Consider the following 19,348-nt stretch of genomic DNA (forward strand, 5'->3'; position numbering starts at 1 on the left):
ATAACCACAGGCTGGGTGGCTTGAGCAGCAGAAATTTATTTCTCACAGTTCTGAGGCTAGAAAGTCCAAGATCAAGGTGCCAGTCATTCATTTCTTGGTGTGGGCTCTCTTCCTGGCTTGCAGGCAGCTGCTTTCTCACTGTATTCTCACCTGGCCATTCTTCAGTGATACAGGTGGAGAGACAGAGAGAGAGAGATTGATTGATTGATTGAGGGATCATCCTCTTCTTATAAGGCACAAGGGCCCACTTTCATGACCTAATCTGATCATATTTACCTCCCTAAGGACCCATCTTCAAATGCCACCAAGTTGGGGGATACAGCTTTTTGGAATTACCTATACTTGAGCATCATATACAAGTCTAGCATGTTTGTGGATTATGTTATGCACATGCCAGTTGCCTCAACAGTTATTTTCAGTTCTACAGTGATTGTGAGATATCAGTTTTGGATTGAAGTGGACAGACACCAAGGCAGCTAAAACTCAATGACCATTGCCAAATCAATCATAGTAACCAACCTGATGTTTTAAAAGAACTATTGAGTGCTTAGTTTCTGCTGCCAGCAATTATACTCACACACACACATTCTGATGAAAACCTTTCAGAAATTCCATAAGAGAGGCGCTATTTTATGATAAGGAAGTGTCAAGGGTCATATAGAAACAGTGTAAACTTATTAACATTGAATTCAAGTCTATGTGACCTCAAAGTTCACAACCAAAAGAGAAGATATTGTGTGATTACATGGACTGGAAGAGCTGGGAACAGGCACATGGAGAATATAGTAATCAAGAAAAACTAGTAAATTAAAGTGTTGCTAATAGAAGTATGTATCCACCGGGCGCAGTGGCTCACACCTGTAATCCCAGCACTTTGGGAGGTGGAGGTGGGCTGATCACCTGAGGTTGGGAGTTCGAGACCAGCCTGACCAAAATGAAGAAACCCTGTCTTTACTAAAAAAAAAAAAAATACAAAATTAGCCAGGCGAGGCGTAGTGGCACATGCCTGTAATCCCAGCTACGCGGGAAGCTGAGGCAGGAGAATCGCTTGAACTCGGCAGGCAGAGGTTGCAGTGGGCGGAGATCTTGCCATTGCACTCCAGCCTGGGCAACAAGAGTGAAACTCTATCTCAAAAAAAAAAAAAAAAAAAAAAAAAAAAAAGAAGTATGTATCATCTGAAATTGCATAGGATAGACTTGAAATGTCATCCACAATGGTTAGAACATTTGTAAGAAGGCTTAGCTGTGTTACCAGATCCACCTGTACCGAACTCTCAGATTCTTCACTTAGTGCTTTTAAGAATTTTAGGCATATTGTCTAGCATTGTAACTGTAAGATAGAAATTTACTACTCACTTCATATGATGATTATGCTAATGAAATGATCTGATTATGCTAATGAAATGATCTGAATCAGTGTAGAATTTTACTCACTGACTGGCACCAGTGAACATGCTTAATAAATGTTAGTTTGCTTTATTAATGTGGCTACTGGTATTATCGCTTTGTCATATGGTCGCAAAAGTGCACATGTTCTGATAAATGGTGGCAGATTAGTAATCATAAAATAACAATGGAAAAGGGATATTCTTTACAGTATAGTCTAATGTTGGTTAAGATACAACTGTAAAGTTTAAGTTCTCATCTTACAAAATCAGGACACTGTTTTCTAACCATCCCTATAACCGGTCTTTTAGAGTTATTGTTTTCCTGGCTTCCTTTTTCTTCCCTCTCTGGCTTCTGGAAAAAAAGCCAAGACCCATTCGGGTTTTGAAATTGATATCCCCAGATAGCTAGGACATAAATATAGACTCTGGGAGTGATTGAATATTTCTGTAGTAATAATTGTATTAAACAGGTCGAACAGTTAACTAAGTGTAGATAAATAATATATAATACTATGAAATATATTTGAGAGTTTACCTGGTTGAAGCTTTTAGAAATAAGGTATGTTATTAAAGGAGAGTTTTTGCCAAGTTATTTTAAGCATGAATTTTCTATTCTGTAAGTAAAGAAGTATGTCTCTAAATGTTGACACCTGAAATTGTTTAATTTAAGACCCAGTAGGACACTTGCACACTGAAAATTAACGACAAATCGATGACTGCTTTTACCAAATGAACTTCATTAGCCAGTTGGTTTTGCTAATTTACAGATTTTCAATTCAAAACAGGAACATTTTATAGATTTGCACTGAACATTTGCAAAATGGCTTGATTCATTTTAATTCTCAGCATACAGTTTGAAGAAAAGTAGTTTAGAGCAACTGTATGCCCAATGTGTTCTCTATACTTCCTGTGCTATATTTATATTCATAGATACAGATATGCTACTCCAAGAAGACTTTCTCACAATCAGGGATAGGTTTTTTAACATTTCTTTTAGTTTTTAAGTCAAATTACAGTGTGAAAACCTTTATCTATATCTAGCTATCTATGCTTTAAAAAAAACTGCATTGTCAATCTTTTGATTAAATTATACACAACCTGGGCAATAATTATCTAACTTAACTGGGGAATCACTTTCTTTTTTTGTAATTGTTGCTTGATTTTAAAGGAAAAAATGTAATCGTGAATGCCTTTTACACTACATGTAATGGTTTTATTCTTTATTCCAAAATAGCACATAGTTAATTGTACTTTTTTATTTTACGAAAGGGAATATAATTTTGTCAGATACATAGGATTTTCTTCTGAGTTAATGAACTAAGATATAATGCCCAGTAGTATAAGGAGAGATATTCATGACTGAAAACTACTTCTATCTTAGCAATCCAATCAAGGCCAAGACCTCGAGTATCCTTTTATAACAAATGTGTTGGTTGCTTTTGTCCCTAAATGGAAGTTTTATTGCGTTAACCACAACATATTCACTCAATGATTTATAGCAGGACTTATTTTATGACCGTAGAGACATGAATTAATCAAAGCAGATCTCACTACTTGAGTCTAAAATAATGTATACTTCAAATCAAATACACAGGCCGTTAAGCTTTTCTTTCAATTACAGAATAAATCATCCAGCTTATATTTAAACTGTGCACCCTACCTATCAAGGCAATAAACATTCATGTTAACACAAATATTGTTCACAAAAGCACATGTACTAAGGAAAAACTAAAGGCTGACATAAGGTTATTTCATGAGTATTTAGTTCATATTTTTCATCATATTTATATGAAACAAAGTAAAAAAGTCTAAGGGTCATGACATTGAATCAACTTGTACACAACAATTATGCTTGCCTATGCTGAGAAAAAACTGAGTAGGGAATTTGGGTATCTATTAATTTAGAGAAAATAATATATGTTGTATTATCATAAGCAAATACTAATATTTTTGTCATGGTTTCAAGTGAGATAGTATTCATCCACAGATTTCTCTTTTTAAGCAAATTCCCGATTGTATATCTATAAAACCCCATCATCTCCGCCCAAAATCTCCTTAAGCTGATAAGCAACTTCAGCAGTCTCAGGATACAAAATCAATGAGCACAAGTCACAAGCATTCTTATACACTAATAACAGACAAATGGAGAGACAAATCATGAGTGAACTCCCATTCACAATTGCTTCAAAGAGAATAAAATACCTAGGAATCCAACTTACAACGGATGTAAAGGACCTCTTCAAGAAGAACTACAAACCACTGCTCAATGAAATAAAAGAGGATACAAACAAATGGAAGAACATTCCATGCTCATGAGTAGGAAGAATCAATATCGTGAAAATGGCCATACTGCCCAAGGTAATTTATAGATTCAGTGCCATCCCCATCAAGCTACCAATGGCTTTCTTCACAGAACTGGAAAATCTACTTTAAAGTTCATATGGAATCAAAAAAAAGCCCACATTGCCAAGACAATCCTAAGCCAAAAGAACAAAGCTGGAGGCATCACGCTACCTGACTTCAAACTATACTACAAGGCTACAGTAACCAAGACAGCATGGTACTGGTACGAAAACAGATATATAGACCAATGGAACAGAACAGAGCCCTCAGAAATAATGCCACATATCTACAACTATCTGATCTTTGACAAACCTGACAAAAACAAGAAATGGGGAAAGCATTCCCTATTTAATAAATGGTGCTGGGAAAACTGGCTAGCCATATGCAGAAAGCTGAAACTGGATCCCTTCCTTACACCTTATACAAAAATTAATTGAAGATGGATTAAAGACTTAAATGTTAGACCTAAAACCATAAAAACCCTAGAAGAAAACCTAGGCAATACCATTCAGGACATAGGCATGGGCAAGGACTTCATGTCTAAAACACCAAAAGCAATGGCAACAAAAGCCAAAATTGACAAATGGGATCTAATTAAACTAAAGAGCTTCTGCACAGCAAAAGAAACTACCAACAGAGTGAACAGGCAACCTACAGAATGGGAGAAAATTTTTGCAACCTACTCATCTGACGAAGGGTTAATATCCAGAATCTACAATGAAATCAAACAAATTTACAAGAAAAAGACAAACAACCCCATCCACAAGTGGGCGAAGGATATGAACAGCCACTTCTCAAAAGAAGACATTTATGCAGGCAACAGACACATGAAAAAATGCTCATCATCACTGCCATCAGAGAAATGCAAATCAAAACCACAGTGAGATACCATCTCACATCAGTTAGAATGGCGATCATTAAAAAGTCAGGAAACAACACGTGCTGGAGAGGATGTGAAGAAATAGGAACACTTTTACACTGTTGGTGGGACTGTAAACTGGTTCAACCATTGTGGAAGTCAGTGTGGCAATTCCTCAGGGATCTAGAACTAGAAATATCATTTGACCCAGCCATCCCATTACTGGGTATATACCCAAAGGATTATAAATCATGCTGCTATAAAGACACATGCACACGTATGTTTGTTGTGGCACTATTCACAATAGCAAAGTCTTGGAACCAAGCCAAATGTCCAACAATGATAGACTGGATTAAGAAAATGTGGCACATATACACCATGGAATACTACGCAGCCATAAAAAATGATGAGTTCACATCCTTTGTAGGGACATGGATGAAGCTGGAAACCATCATTCTCAGCAAACTATCGCAAGGACAAAAGACCAAACACCGCATGTTCTCACTCATAGGTGGGAATTGTACAATGAGTACACATGGACACAGGAAGGGGAATATCACACACCGGGGCCTGTTATGGGGTGGGGAGAGGAGGGAGGGGTAGCATTAGGAGATATACCTAATGTTAAATGACAAGTCAATGGGTGCAGCACACCAACATGGCACATGTATACATATGTAACAAACCTTCACATTGTGCACATGTACCCTAAAACTTAAAGTAGAATAAAAGAAAATAAATAAATAAAAAAAAGAAAAGTTCACACACAAAAAAATTCCCTTGGTTAAATCACCCACAAAAACATAGTTTTCTGGCTTTTCTCTAAACTTACAAAATAATTACAAATGCTAACTTTGCTTGAGAAGATGGAAAAGAGGTATAAATTTGGGCTTGCCAATTAACTCATGAAAATATGTTGAAAAATTTGCAAGGCATGGAGCTAAATTTAGGTGCTCCAAAAACTTACGTGAGAGTGCATTTTCTCAATATTTTTTGAAGAAACCATCCCTTGACATTTTTGGCTTTATGCTTTCTCTAGTTGAAGGCATGGTAAAATAAGGTGCTAGAAGCTTTATCACTTAAAATTTAAGTCATTTAATTTAATTTAATTTAATTTAATTCAATTTTCCGCTTTTCTAAAGTACAAATTCACAAGAAACTGGATTTATTAAACTCATTTGACAGTGGCTGCTTCTTGTTTTTATGAAGAATTTAAATTGTTAAATCTGTTCAAAAGTATGATTTGTTCATAAGGCCAAAATGACACAATAAAACAAGCATTAATAGTATGTTTGTGTCAAGATGAACTCTCATTCAGATAGATACCTTTTGTCTATGAAGTAGAAGAAATAAAAGTTTAAGAGTAGAGAAGGTGTAATGCTTAATTCAAACATAGCTTATTCTAACTTTTCCTAGTCTTTTAGTGTGTTCTTTCCAAGTCTGTTCATTTTGACAGCAGAAATAACTTCTTTCCAATTCTCAAATCTTTGTCTAATTAAAATTTGTGATGAAGTGGGAAATACGTAACCAAATACTTAAAATGTTTTGCATGTAGACAAGCTTACATTTTTATATATACCCTTATACACACTATTATTGAAGTACTCTTATTTCTGAACTAATTCACATTTATTTGTTTGGGATAGAAGAACTGCTTAGCATCTGAAGTAAAATCAAAACGTAAATTTATCTAAAACAACTTAGTACTGTAGAGGAATCAATGACGAAGGGGAAATCAACTCTGCTTTGAAAGATACCTGAATTATATTATTTATGATAAATATTTATATTATACAAATTGTTCCTAGAAACCTTTGAAGAATGGCTGAAATCATGTGGCTTTTATTTCAGTGGAGGTTCAATTAGATAAACAAAAAGTAATATTGTGATTTGTGATAGTCTACAGTCAAAAAGCCATGTGTCAGTTCATTCTAGGCCAAAAGGAGCTTCATGTTTAGCTACTTTATGTCAAGCACATCTGCATTGTCGAGATGGAGACATACACCATCACATCACTGCAGAACATCTTTCCATCAATATTTTTCCGTACCCTTGGCATTTATACTTGTAAAACTGAAATTAGTTCAGCTTAACTATTTTATCTTAGGAGGATACATTATTTGTCAGTGAATAGTTTAGAAATGCATAACAATCAAATCAGTGTACTTCACTTGAGCATGACAAACTTTCTGTCCTAGATTATTTGGTGAATTTGTTCTATCTATATATATGTTTTTTCAATATATTTTAAAATTTTCTAACTTTGCTGGTAATGAAGTATAGAAGTTGTCATTTTAAAAATAAAACAGGGAGTGATATCTGGTACATAATAAATTTTTATCAAATTTAAAAGTATTTTGCCATTTTTGGAATTCTAAATGAGGTAATAATCTCTCTGAATTATGGGAAGGAAATTAGTATTATAATTAATCATTGATACTATGTGATAAGACACTTCTATAAAATATATAGTTTTAACAATATAAAAATGTGAAATTGATAATCCTAATCAGTTTCTAATACTTTACACAGCTTTATTTTATGATTTTATTTATATGTACACACACTACCATTTATATTATATATATACACATTACAACATATACATATATCTATTACTGATGGTCCACAATTTGGTTAAATATATATATGTGTGTGTGTGTGTGTGTGTGTATCACACACATGAATGCTATTAAAATTATTTTGAATGACTTTTAAAAAATGTGTAGGTTAATATTAAACACCATTAAACAATTAGTGTTTCTAAATATGTGACGGATAATGTATAAGTGATTGCCACACAACTAAGTTATTTAATGACACAATGGTAATAAAAATGTCTTAATTATATATGTATATTCCATGTTCAGTACAGTTCATGGCAGGAAATTCTGATTTATTACATATTGTAGATGAATGAATAGGTAATCAAATTTATTTTATGTTTCATTTATAAATATTATAGTCTTTGAATTTCTGCCAATATTTGGTGAGCATAAATTAAAAATACATTATATTGAGAGATTTAATGTATTTTTCAATAGTATTACTGTCCTTTTATTATGTACTATTCTAATGTTAGAATTAGCCTTATTGTTTTCAATCATTTAAACTTACATTCTAGTTAGCCAGTTAATGCTAGATTCTCAAGTAGGACCTGTTTCCTGTTTCTGTTTGATATTATTCAAGAGATGCTGCCAAACTTTAGAGCTCCTAGTTTAAATTTATTTTAATTGTATCAATGTTTTAACATAATACCAACTTTCATACTGAGAAGACATTTTTAAAAAATGATTTCAAATTGTCTCTTAGATTCAGGGGTTACATGCACAGGTTTGTTACATGGATATATTACGTGATGGTGAGATTTGGGATACCATGATCCCATCAGTCAGGTAGCAAACATAGTACCCAACAGTTAGCTTTTCATCCCTGACTCAACTTCCTTCCTCCTTCTTCCCTCTAGTAGTGCCTAGAGTCTATTGTTGCCATCTTTATGTTCATGGGTACACAAAGTTTAGCTCCCACTTATAAGTGAGAATATGTGGTATTTGGTTTTCTGTTTCTGCATTAGTTCTCTTAGGATAATAGCTTCCAGTCGCATCCATGTTGCTGCAAGGGACATGATTTTGTTCCTTTTTATGGTTGTGTAGTATTCCATGGTGTGTTTGTACATCTTCTTTATCCAGTCCACCATTGATGGGAATCTAGGTTGATTCATGCCTTTGCTATTTAATACTGCACCATTGCTATTGATTAGTACTGCACTGATCATATGAGCACATATATCTTTTTGTCAGAACCACTTATTTTCTTTTGGATATACCCAGTAATAGAATTACTGGCTTGAGCAGTAGTTCTGTTTTCAGTTGAGAAATCTCCAAACTGCTTTCCATAGTGCTGAACTAATTACATTCCAACCAACAGTGTATAAGCATTCCCTTTTCTCTACAGCCTCACCATCATCGGTTGTTTTATGACTTTTAAATAATGACCATTCTGACTATTGTGAGATGGTATCTCATTGTGGTTTTGATTTGCATCTCTCTGATGATTGGTGATGTAGAGCATTTTTTTCATGTTTGTTGACTGTAATCTTTTCTTTTGAGAAGTGTTTGTTCACGTATTTTGCCTGCCTTTTAATGGGGCTATATATTTTTTTTTGCTTGTTTAATTGTTTAAGTTCCTTAGGGAGTCTGGATATTAGATCTTTGTCAGATACATAGTTTGCAATTTTTTTTGCATTCTGCAGGTTGTCTGTTTACTCTGTTAATAGTTTTTCTTGCTGTGCAGAAGCTCTTTAGTTTACTTAGATCCCACTTTTCATTTTTGTTTTTGTTACAATTGCTTGTAAAGACTTAGTCATACATTCTTTTTTTCAAAGTCGATGTCTAGAATGGTGTTTCCTAATGTTTTCTTCTAGGATTTTTATAGTTTGAGACATGAAATTTAAGTCTTTAGCTCATCTTGAGTTAATTTTTGTGCATAGTACAAAGTACTAGTAGGGGTCTGGTTTCATTCTTCTGCATATAGCTAGCCAGCTTTCCCAGCACCATTTATTGAGTGGAAAGTTTTTCCCCTATTGCATATTTTTGTTGGCTTTGTAAAAGATCAGAAGATTGTAGGTGTGCAGTTTTATTTCTGGATTCTCTATTATGTTCCATTCGTTTATGTGTCTGTTTTTGTACCAGTACCATGCTGTTTCACTTACTGGAACCTTATACTGTATTTTAAAGTTGAGTAATGTAATGCTACTCACTTTGTTCCTTTTGGCTTAAGATTACTTCAGCTGTTTGGGCTCATTTTGTTTCCATATGAATTTTGGAATAGTTTTGTCTGATTCTGTGAAAAATGATATCAGTAGTTTAATAGAAATAGTATTGAATCTGTACATTGGTTTGGGCAGTATGGCATTTTAATGATGTTGATTCCTCCGATCCATAAATATGGAATGTTTTTCCATTTGTTTGTGTCATCTATGATTTCTTTCAGTAGTGTTTTGTAATTATTCTTGTATATATCTTTCACCTCCTTGGTTCAATGTATTCCTAGGTATTTTATTCTTTTTGTGGCTATTGTGAATGGGGCATTCTTGACTTGGCTCTCAGCTTGAATATTATGGATATATAGAAATGCTACTGATTTTTATACATTGATTTTGCATCCTGGAGGTTTACTGATGTCATTTATCAGATCCAGGAGCCTTTTGGTGAAGTTTCTAGGGTTTTCTAAGTACATAATAACATTGTCAGTAAGAGAAGTAGTTTTGACTTCTTTTCCTATTTGGATGCCTTTTATTTGTTTCTCTTGCCTAATTGCTCTGGCTACACTTCCAATGTTTTAAATATGAAGATAAAATGCTGTTACTGTTAAATTTTGGTATAAGTCCCTACAAAGGACATCAACTCATCATTTTTTATGGCTGCATAGTATTCCATGGTGTATATGTGCCACATTTTCTTAAGCCAGTCTATCGTTGTTGGACATTTGGCTTGGTTCCAAGTCTTTGCTATTGTGAATAGTGCCGCAATAAACATACGTGTGCATGTGTCTTTATAGCAGCATGATTTATAATCCTTAGGGTATATACCCAGTAATGGGATGGCTGGGTCAAATGGTATTTCTACTTCTAGATCCCTGAGGAATCGCCACACTGACTTCCACAATGGTTGAACTAGTTTATAGTCCCACCAACAGTGTAAAAGTGTTCCTATTTCTCCACATCCTCTCCAGCACCTGTTGTTTCCTGACTTTTTAATGATCACCATTCTAACTGATGTGAGATGGTATCTCATTGTGGTTTTGATTTGCATTTGTCTGATGGCCAGTGATGATGAGCATTTTTTCATGTGTCTTTTGGCTGCATAAATGTCTTCTTTTGAGAAGTGTCTGTTGGAAACCATCATTCTCAGCAAACTATCGCAATGACAAAAAACCAAACACCGCATGTTCTCACTCATAGGTGGGAATTGAACAATGAGAACACATGGACACAGAAAGGGGAACATCACACACAGGGGCCTGTTGTGGGGCGGGGGGAGGGAGAAGGGATAGCATTAGGAGATATACCTAATGTTAAATGACGAGTTAATGGGTGCAGCACACCAACATGGCCCATGTATACATATATAACTAACCTGCATGTTGTGCACATGTACCCTAAAACTTAAAGTATAATAATAAAAAAAGTTGGCATATGTAATATTTATACTATTTAAAATGACATGTTTTGAGTTTTAATTTCCTTGTAGCATTTTGTGTTATGCTGTTTTTCTTAGCAAACACGTATTTTAAACACACACTAAACTCTCTTCTGAATAGCTTATTTTGAAAAATGTATTAAATAAATATAATTCACTTAGCTTAGCTTATATCCTCTGATAATTCACATATGATAGAGCTATGGAAATAAATATTGTTCATAGTGATTTTCTGTCTTTCTCAATAAAACATACTTAGATAAGGCCATCAATGCTTTTGAAAGTTAATTATATCTTGAACACTGCAAATAACAATAGTTTGTGCCTTTTTAACTCAATTTCCTTTATATGTATAGTATGCATATATATATATATATGCACACATATATGGCTGTATATTTTAATTCTAATGGAAAGAAGTGTAGTATTTTAAAGTATTAAAACAGTAATTATTGTATATATTAATATTTTTAAAAAATTTTCTTGGTGGGCCATATTTCTGGAGTATTGACTTTGAATTATGAAGTGAATATACTTAGTTATCCCAAGGTTAATAGCTGTTTAAGGGTAAAATATATTGGAGATGTTAAAAATAATTTAATTGAAAATATTGCGAAAAATCAATCCAATTAGTCAGTTTAATTGTTTTTTGGTAATTTTGAGAACCTTTAAACAATTTCTCATAAGACTATACAGCAAATTTCTAAATAGGTGCTAAATAGATGGCTCAAAGGTTTAAAGGATAAGTAGGGAAAGAACATGTATTCTTGCAGATTAGCATATATACTATGGAAATGGTTGCATTTAAAAAATGAGCCTTCAAGCATGAGTAGAAATAATTATTAAACATAATTTTCTTTCCCCCAGGAGGTTGCCACAATAGTCTCATAAAACATGTCAACATGGGGTGCAGTTTTTGTCTTCTACTCTTTGCCCAACTTAAATGACTAGCATAATGTTTTCTAAATGATATTTAGGTAATGTACAGACATCGTATGAAACAACTTTGCTCCAGAAGCTTCATTTATTTTTAATAAACCATTTTGGGTTGGTATTTAAATAAATTGTACTACTTATCTAGATAATTATTTCTTAAATATTATTATGATTAAAATGTAAAATATCAATTTTGCCTCTATCATTGTTTGTTTATTATTATTAATTATTCCACTCATGAAATACACTGTATCATGTTTTGTCACAGTTCTTGACAGAAAGTGTGGACTCAAAAAACAAATTATACCTTTAATGTCTTCCAAATGGTTTCAGATTAAATTCAAATCTCTTATCGTGGACTACAAGCTTTTTCAAAAAAAAATTTATACATTTATTTATTTATATGTCTTGTCTTTTGGCCCAGAATGCTTTTCCTACAGTGTTCAGTGGCAGAGAAGAAAAGTTTCTCAAATACAGGAAATAAGTAGATGGATGGAGACAATGAGTGTGGTAGGAGACTGCCTTTAAAGAATTTTTAAATATTACTTGGAAACTTGTAGGCTATGCTAGCATTTTGTAATGAAAATATCTGGAGTTTCCTAAAAGAGGGCATGTCAAATATTGCTGAGAAGTGAGTATGGCAAGAAAATAACTGCAATCTTAATGAAAGTAGTTTTCATTGAGATGTATCAATGGAGTGGAGTGAGTCATGTGGTTTAGAATGAGGAGCTACAGATGTATATATGGAAAATAATTTAAGAAATCATATCCTGAAAGTGGAACAAAACTGGGAAAATTGGAATCATGTGAGGTTGTTTTGTTGTTTGTTTTGTTTTGCTTTGTTTTTGAGCATCTCAAAAGAATTGTAGCTACTTGGAAGCTTCATCTCAGAGAGCAGAGTGGGGATTCCTAATTCAAATACAGATATTTTTATTTGATATGAACAAGGATACATTTTATTCTATTTTGATAGAAATAAAGGTAGAGAAGATGGGTACCATTGTGTCCGGAATTAGTGGGTTCTTGGTCTCACTGACTTCAAGAATGAAGCTGCGGACCCTCACGTTGAGTGTTACAGCTCTTAAGGTGGCGCGTCCGGAGTTGTTCGTTCCTTCCGATGTTCGGATGTGTTCGGAGTTTCTTCCTTCTGGTGGGTTCGTGGTCTCGCTGGCTCAGGAGTGAAGCTGCAGACCCTCGCGGTGAGTGTTACAGCTCATAAAAGCAGTGTGGACCCAAAGAGTGAGCAGTAGCAAGATTTACTGCAAAGAGCGAAAGAACAAAGCTTCCACAGTGTGGAAGGGGACCCCAGCGGGTTGCCACTGCTGGCTCGGGCAGCCTGCTTTTATTCTCTTACCTGGCCCCATCCACGTCCTGCTGATTGGTAGAGCCGAGTGGTCTGTTCTGACAGGGCACTGATTGGTGCGTTTACCATCCCTGAGCCAGACATAAAGGTTCTCCATGTCCCCATCAGATCAATTAGAGACAGAGTATCCACACAAAGGTTCTCCAAGGCCCCACCAGAGCAGCTAGACACAGTGTCCATTGATGCATTCACAGACCCTGAGCTAGACACAGGGTGCTGATTGGTGTATTTACAATCCCTGAGCTAGACATAAAGGCTCTCCACGTCTCCACCAGACTCAGGAGCCCAGCTGGCTTCACTCAGTGGATCCTGCACCGGGGCTGCAGGTGGAGCTGCCTGCCAGTCCTGCGCGTGCGCTCGCACTCCTCAGCCCTTGGGTGGTCGATGGGACTGGGCGCCGTGGAGCAGGGGGCGGCGCTCGTCGGGGAGGCTCCGGCCGTACAGGAGCCCATGAAGGGGGTGGGAGGCTCAGGCATGACGGCTGCAGGTCCCGAGCCCAGCCCCACGGGAAGACAGGTAAGGTCCGGTGAGAAATCGAGCGCAGCGCCGGTGGGTCGTCACTGCTGGGGGATCCAGTACACCCTCCGCAGCCGCTGGCCCGGGTGCTAAGTCCCTCATTGCCCAGGGCCGGCAGGGCCGGCTGCTCTGAGTGAGGGGCCCGCCAAGCCCACGCCCACCCGGAACTCCAGCCGGCCAGCAAGCGCCGCGCACAGCCCCGGTTTCCGCTCGGGCCTCTCCCTCCACACTCCCTGCAAGCTGAGGGAGCTCCCGCCTTGGCCAGCCCAGAAGCGGGCCCCCACAGTGCAGCGGTGGCTGAAGGGCTCCTCAAGTGCCACCAAAGTGGGAGCCCAGAAGCAGAGGAGGGGCCTAGAGGAGCGAGGGCTGTGAGGACTGCCAGCATGCTGTCACCTCTCACCATGACATAGTTTTGGAGATTTGATGGTAGGAAAGTGAGAAAGTTTCTTTCTGACAACTTTTATTTTCTGAAGACAAATGACTGTATCAGCTGATAGTAACAGAAACAGAGCTCATAAGGAGTTTGAAGGAACAGGAGATGCTACAAGAAAATCTTGTTGATGTTGGAAACGAAGTTAACTAAGGGAATAATGTAAGTTTGTCTAGCAGGGTTCTAGGACCCCTGGGAATTTAGGGTCATGATTTGAAGGTGATGAATAATGACGGTTTATGACATTTTTCTTGGATAATATTGAACCACACAGTTTTTTTTTTCTCTCTAAACATCTATTTGCATTACTTCAACCACCTCAAATTAAATAATGCCTTAGATATTACTCATTATCTTCTCCAACACATTTCATGTCTTGTTCTCTGAGAAAGTGGCACCAGTATTTTCTGTGAAGTTTAAGCCAAATACCTTACAGTCACTCTTACAATTTTCCGCTAAGTCCGATTTCCATGAAATCTAGTTGATTTTACCCCATTCTCATTTCTTGAATTCCCCTCGTTTTATTGATCACTACTGGAACCACTCTGGTTAAGTGACATTGTCTCTTTCTGGACCAATGCAATAGAAACAAAAGAGCTATTTGCCTCTGTTCTTGCTTTTTTACCCAGGCTGCTGTGTAATGATCTCATAAACACTACTTTGATCTCATTATTCTCTGGCTTAGTAACTTTGCAGTTACTGTGAATATATATACAATTTTCATTTGTCAGTTAAACCTTAATAAAGCTGGGGTGAGGGGAACTTTCCGATGACGACCTTTGCCTATAAAATAAAGTACCAAATATCTAATAAAATATATAAGGTTTTTGTGGCCTGGTGCCCTCTGTCCTGTGTAAACTTGACTCTTCCACTTTATTCTGACTCTCTTCCTGATCAATTCTTTAGTATCTTCCATTTCCCTATTTGTTCTCCACCTCATGTGGTGCTTTGCAAGGATTTCTCCCTGTAAGGTATGGATACACTCTAACTCAAGTTAAATCATTTTCATAATCTTTCAAATATAAGCAGAGACTCAGCTTCCTGAGGGAAGTCTCCTTTAATAATCAAGATTAAATTGGGTATCTATGTTGACTGCTATAGCTCTTTTTTCTTTTCCTGGTGTAGTAATATTTATAAAATTTATGGAATACCTTTAAGATTCATAAAGGCAAGGCCGTGTCTATCTCATTTACCTCTGAAGCCAGTCCAAGTAGTTACTGGCCCACTATACCTGCTGAAAACATCTTATTGAACTGAACAGAAAGATACATTTATCTACTTTTTACTTCGATTTATATTATTTTATATTTCCAAAGCTCCCTTGGGGGTTTTAACAGCAGTGTTATATGTGATATAATATAAAGTGTATAAGTTAAGAGGCATTTATTAAACAGAAATGACTTGTTTCATGAATGGTAAATTAATTCCAAATACTTAGAACATATGAATTGACACTTCATGTCTTTGAAAGCAAATAGTGTTTAAAGTGAGAATGGTTTTACTAAAAGGATAAAAGAAGAAAAATTGAATAACTTAGCTAAGTATGGTATAGGCTGCTACAGCAATCCTATTATAAGAAAAATAATGTTTTAAATCTTCTCCTAATCATTTAACTACAAGAATGTCCCTAATACTATCAAAAAGCTCTTGTTATCTTTCAAACACCTTCACATTCTCTCAGAATTTATAAGAGCATTAAGGCTTTATTATCACTATAATTAGATCTACTGAAGAGTACCTTCTCAATTTTGCCCATTCCTGATTATTCATGGTGATGGCAGAGAGCCTTAGAATGGATTACTAAAACATGAAATCATTTATAGCATATGAAAGTTGGCCCCAATTCATTTTGTCTATCAGAAATTTCTACTGAAATCCAAGTTCACCTTTGAGCTTCAGCAAATGTGTGTGATACTTCAGTATATGTAGTGAGCTTTGAAAATAGAAAAACATAGTTGATTAGCTTTACGTAAAGTAAGCTGTACAAAGCACTCAAACCATCAGTTTGGTAGTCTTCAATTGTGACCCATACTGAGCAATTAGCATATTAAAGTTTGGCTTTATTAGCCATTGAGAAATAAGAATCATATGAACATGTAGAAAATCCACAGAATAAAAAGATTTACCTCACGTGCATTTACCTGATGATAAGCTTAGAAATGCTCACAGAAATATCAGAAAACACTTTCTTTATATGATTCTAGATAGTTCAGTTATAATATTCATGCCACTCCATTCATTCATTCACACATTTCATAGAACTCTTTGAATGCCTTTTGTGGTCAAACACTGGAAAAAGTAAGTGCAAAACTGAATAAGACATAATGTTTGAGCTTAAGAAATCATCATAATTTGTATAGTAAATAAGCCTTACTTAGAATAGACAAATGTTGAATCAGTAGGTGTCTCAAAAGAAAAGTTCTAAAATGAAGTAAATGTAAAACAAATGTCAAAAATTTGACTCCCTTAAAATAAAAATAATACAGTTGATATATCAGGTCATCTATGCATTCTCCTCAATCTAACCGAATTTATGAGGCATTTAGCACATACTAATTAATTTATTTATTATTCAATAACAATTTTGAGTGCCTACTTTGTATCATACCATTTTAGCAGTACATGGAATAATATTTATTTCTTCAACATACTTGTAGTAATGATAGAGTCAGTGAAAATCGTACACAAAGCACTGCTTCAGTTTTAAATACATATAAGTATTTGCCTTTTATCAATATAATTCCTTATAAGCTCCTGTAGCATAAAAATCATTACAAGTATGTACATTCCATAAATGTTTAAGGACCTTAAATAAATATTTGATTATTTGAATGAAGAGCCTAGTATTTATGATCCAGAAGCTTATGAAAAATTCTTGAAATTGATGCAAAGGTTGTGTTATCTGTAATCTGCGTATACTAGTCAAAATAATGACATTATTCACAAAACAAACACTGCATCTGTTCCAGGGAAAAGCTTAGTCTCTTATTTCTTTTGACAGTGTGCAGACCTGGGTTCTTCAAAGCCTCACCTCACATCCAGAGCTGCGGCAAATGTCCACCTCACAGTTATACCCATGAGGAAGCTTCAACCTCTTGTGTCTGTGAAAAGGATTATTTCAGGAGAGAGTCTGATCCACCCACTATGGCATGCACAAGTAAGGAAACCCACGGATGTTTGGTGATGCTAACTTTCACCAGTTTTGAGGAAACAGCATGATAGAGCCTGTTATATTCTAATAACATTTCCCCTTAAAACAGGCATAATGTTTAATCTTCTCTATACAGTTGTCACCAATTTTCAATCTCCTTGAATAAGCACTGAAAAATTTGAGTCTCTTTTATTACTCATTGTTAGAAGCATCCATTTTCCCTAACTTCAAATTCAACAGCTGAGACACGGATATAGAATGTTTTCTTTTATTTTGTGGCTTATTTCAGTGTTCGTGCTAGCTAAACAGGACTTTGATAATCTACTTCCCAGTTTACATTAAAACCACTTCTTCCTTCCTCCTCCTCCTCTTCTTCTTCTTTCCTCTTCCTTCCTCTTCTTCCTCTTCCTCCTCCTCTTCTTCTTCTTCCTCTTCCTCTTCCTCTGCCAGTTTTCTCACCACATAATTATGTAGCTGATGGAGCCTTCACCATCTTGTTCTAAACTGCCCCAGTAAAGCCACTAAGAAAGTCATTTATAAAGGCCGGGCGCGGTGGCTCACGCTTGTAATCCCAGCACTTTGGGAGGCCGAGGTGGGCGGATCATGAGGTCAGGAGATCGAGACCACAGTGAAACCCCGTCTCTACTAAAAATACAAAAAATTAGCCGGGCGTGGTGGCGGGCGCCTGTAGTCCCAGCTGCTCGGAGAGGCTGAGGCAGGAGAATGGCGTGAACCCCAGAGGCGGAGCTTGCAGTGAGCCGAGATTGCGCCACTGCACTCCAGCCTGGGCGACAGAGCGAGACTCCGTCTCAAAAAAAAAAAAAAAAAAAGAAAGTCATTTATAAAAGAACACAGGAAATATTTCAGGAACATAGAGAACTGGGAGTGGCAAATAAGATTTAAATGAGATCAGAGTCATACATACACCAAATTTGTTGCTAGGGTTCTCAAGCAGCTGTCATGTGTCTTGTTAGTGAGTGTCCTTAACTATTATTTAATATATTTGCTGATCATAAGTAGAGTAGATGAATAGTAAACATTTAATTCTAACATTTGCAGTAGATGTAGCCACATCTTTCAACATTTTTAGTTTTCCGTATATTTGTTTTTTCATATATTTCTGAGAATGTAACACATTTATGCATTTGTTTGCTTGATGACAATACTTTCAGAGTTTTTCCATAAGAAAGTCTCTGTAGCAAATCAAGCAAAAACAGAAAATTAAAGAGAAGGAAAGTGAATCCCTCTCTCCTCATATTGTTTAATTTCCATGAACTGCCTGGATTTACTATTTTAGGTCCCAGAAAGTTGTAGCTGCTTTCAAAGGTGTTCACAAAAAATTTGAAATATTAGTATCCATTTCTAAATTTAAAGAAGCAGTGCAGATTTGTTATCAAATAATCACAAATTGAAATTTTATCTGAATTTCATAGTGTCTAAATTTCATAGTGTCAGTGAAACATATTTTCAGATTTCCTTAAATCATTGCTATTAATTCACTTTACATTCTGAAGACCATTCTTTTATCCCAAAGCTGATGATTTCATGGGTTAGATGATTACTAGTGAAAAATAATTTCCTCTTCAAATGAATAAATACAATTTTTATATGCACTTTTGTAAGGATACATATGAATGGAGAAGATAGAAACTCTGATTGGATGTGATGCATTTTGGTTGCAATGGAGATTTAAATAACTTTTTTGCTTGTGAGAGCAAATGAATGCCCAGATAGGGAAAATGTTGGCTAGACAACAGAGTGGTAAATTAAAGAAAAAACCCTGTTTTGAATTATCTTTCAAATTTTATTAATTTTCTAATTGTTATTTTCTTTAAGTGGTCTACCCATGATATTTCTTTTTTTCAGCATAAATGTGAGCCTCCCTTTCTGTAAATTTGTTAGGATTGGAAATGGGGGTGGGGCGTGAGGGGGGAAGCTGTGCTTTGGTGGCAAGGACTGCTTAGCACTTTTTTAGGACCAAAGCCCACAGTCAGGCTTCACATTTCTCAGTTTCCAGGTGTGTGAATTTCTAATACTGTGTTGTCAAATGAGCACTAATTTGCATGCATTTCTAAAAATAAAATAAAATTAAATTAAATTAAAAAATTAGGACTCATGTATAAGATCTTTCTAATACACAGTCTATGAGCGTGTGTGTATGT

At 35.7% G+C, this 19,348-nt stretch overlaps 1 protein-coding gene across 8 annotated transcripts in view; it reads left to right on the plus strand.

The window, feature by feature from the left end:
- EPHA5 (EPH receptor A5) overlaps positions 1–19,348 on the plus strand; it is a 364,565-nt gene that overhangs the window by 165,576 nt on the left and 179,641 nt on the right. For 7 of the 8 annotated variants that reach the window (XM_055297460.2, XM_055297462.2, XM_055297461.2 and 4 more), the window contains exon 4: positions 17,037–17,192. The exons of the other annotated variant lie outside the window; for it this stretch is intronic. In XM_055297460.2, the coding sequence (XP_055153435.1) occupies positions 17,037–17,192 (156 nt within the window). The remainder of the gene's footprint in view (positions 1–17,036; positions 17,193–19,348) is intronic. 8 annotated transcript variants of the gene reach the window in all.

This window comes from Symphalangus syndactylus, chromosome 10 (genome assembly GCF_028878055.3).
Source record: "Symphalangus syndactylus isolate Jambi chromosome 10, NHGRI_mSymSyn1-v2.1_pri, whole genome shotgun sequence".
Lineage (NCBI taxonomy): Eukaryota > Metazoa > Chordata > Mammalia > Primates > Hylobatidae > Symphalangus > Symphalangus syndactylus.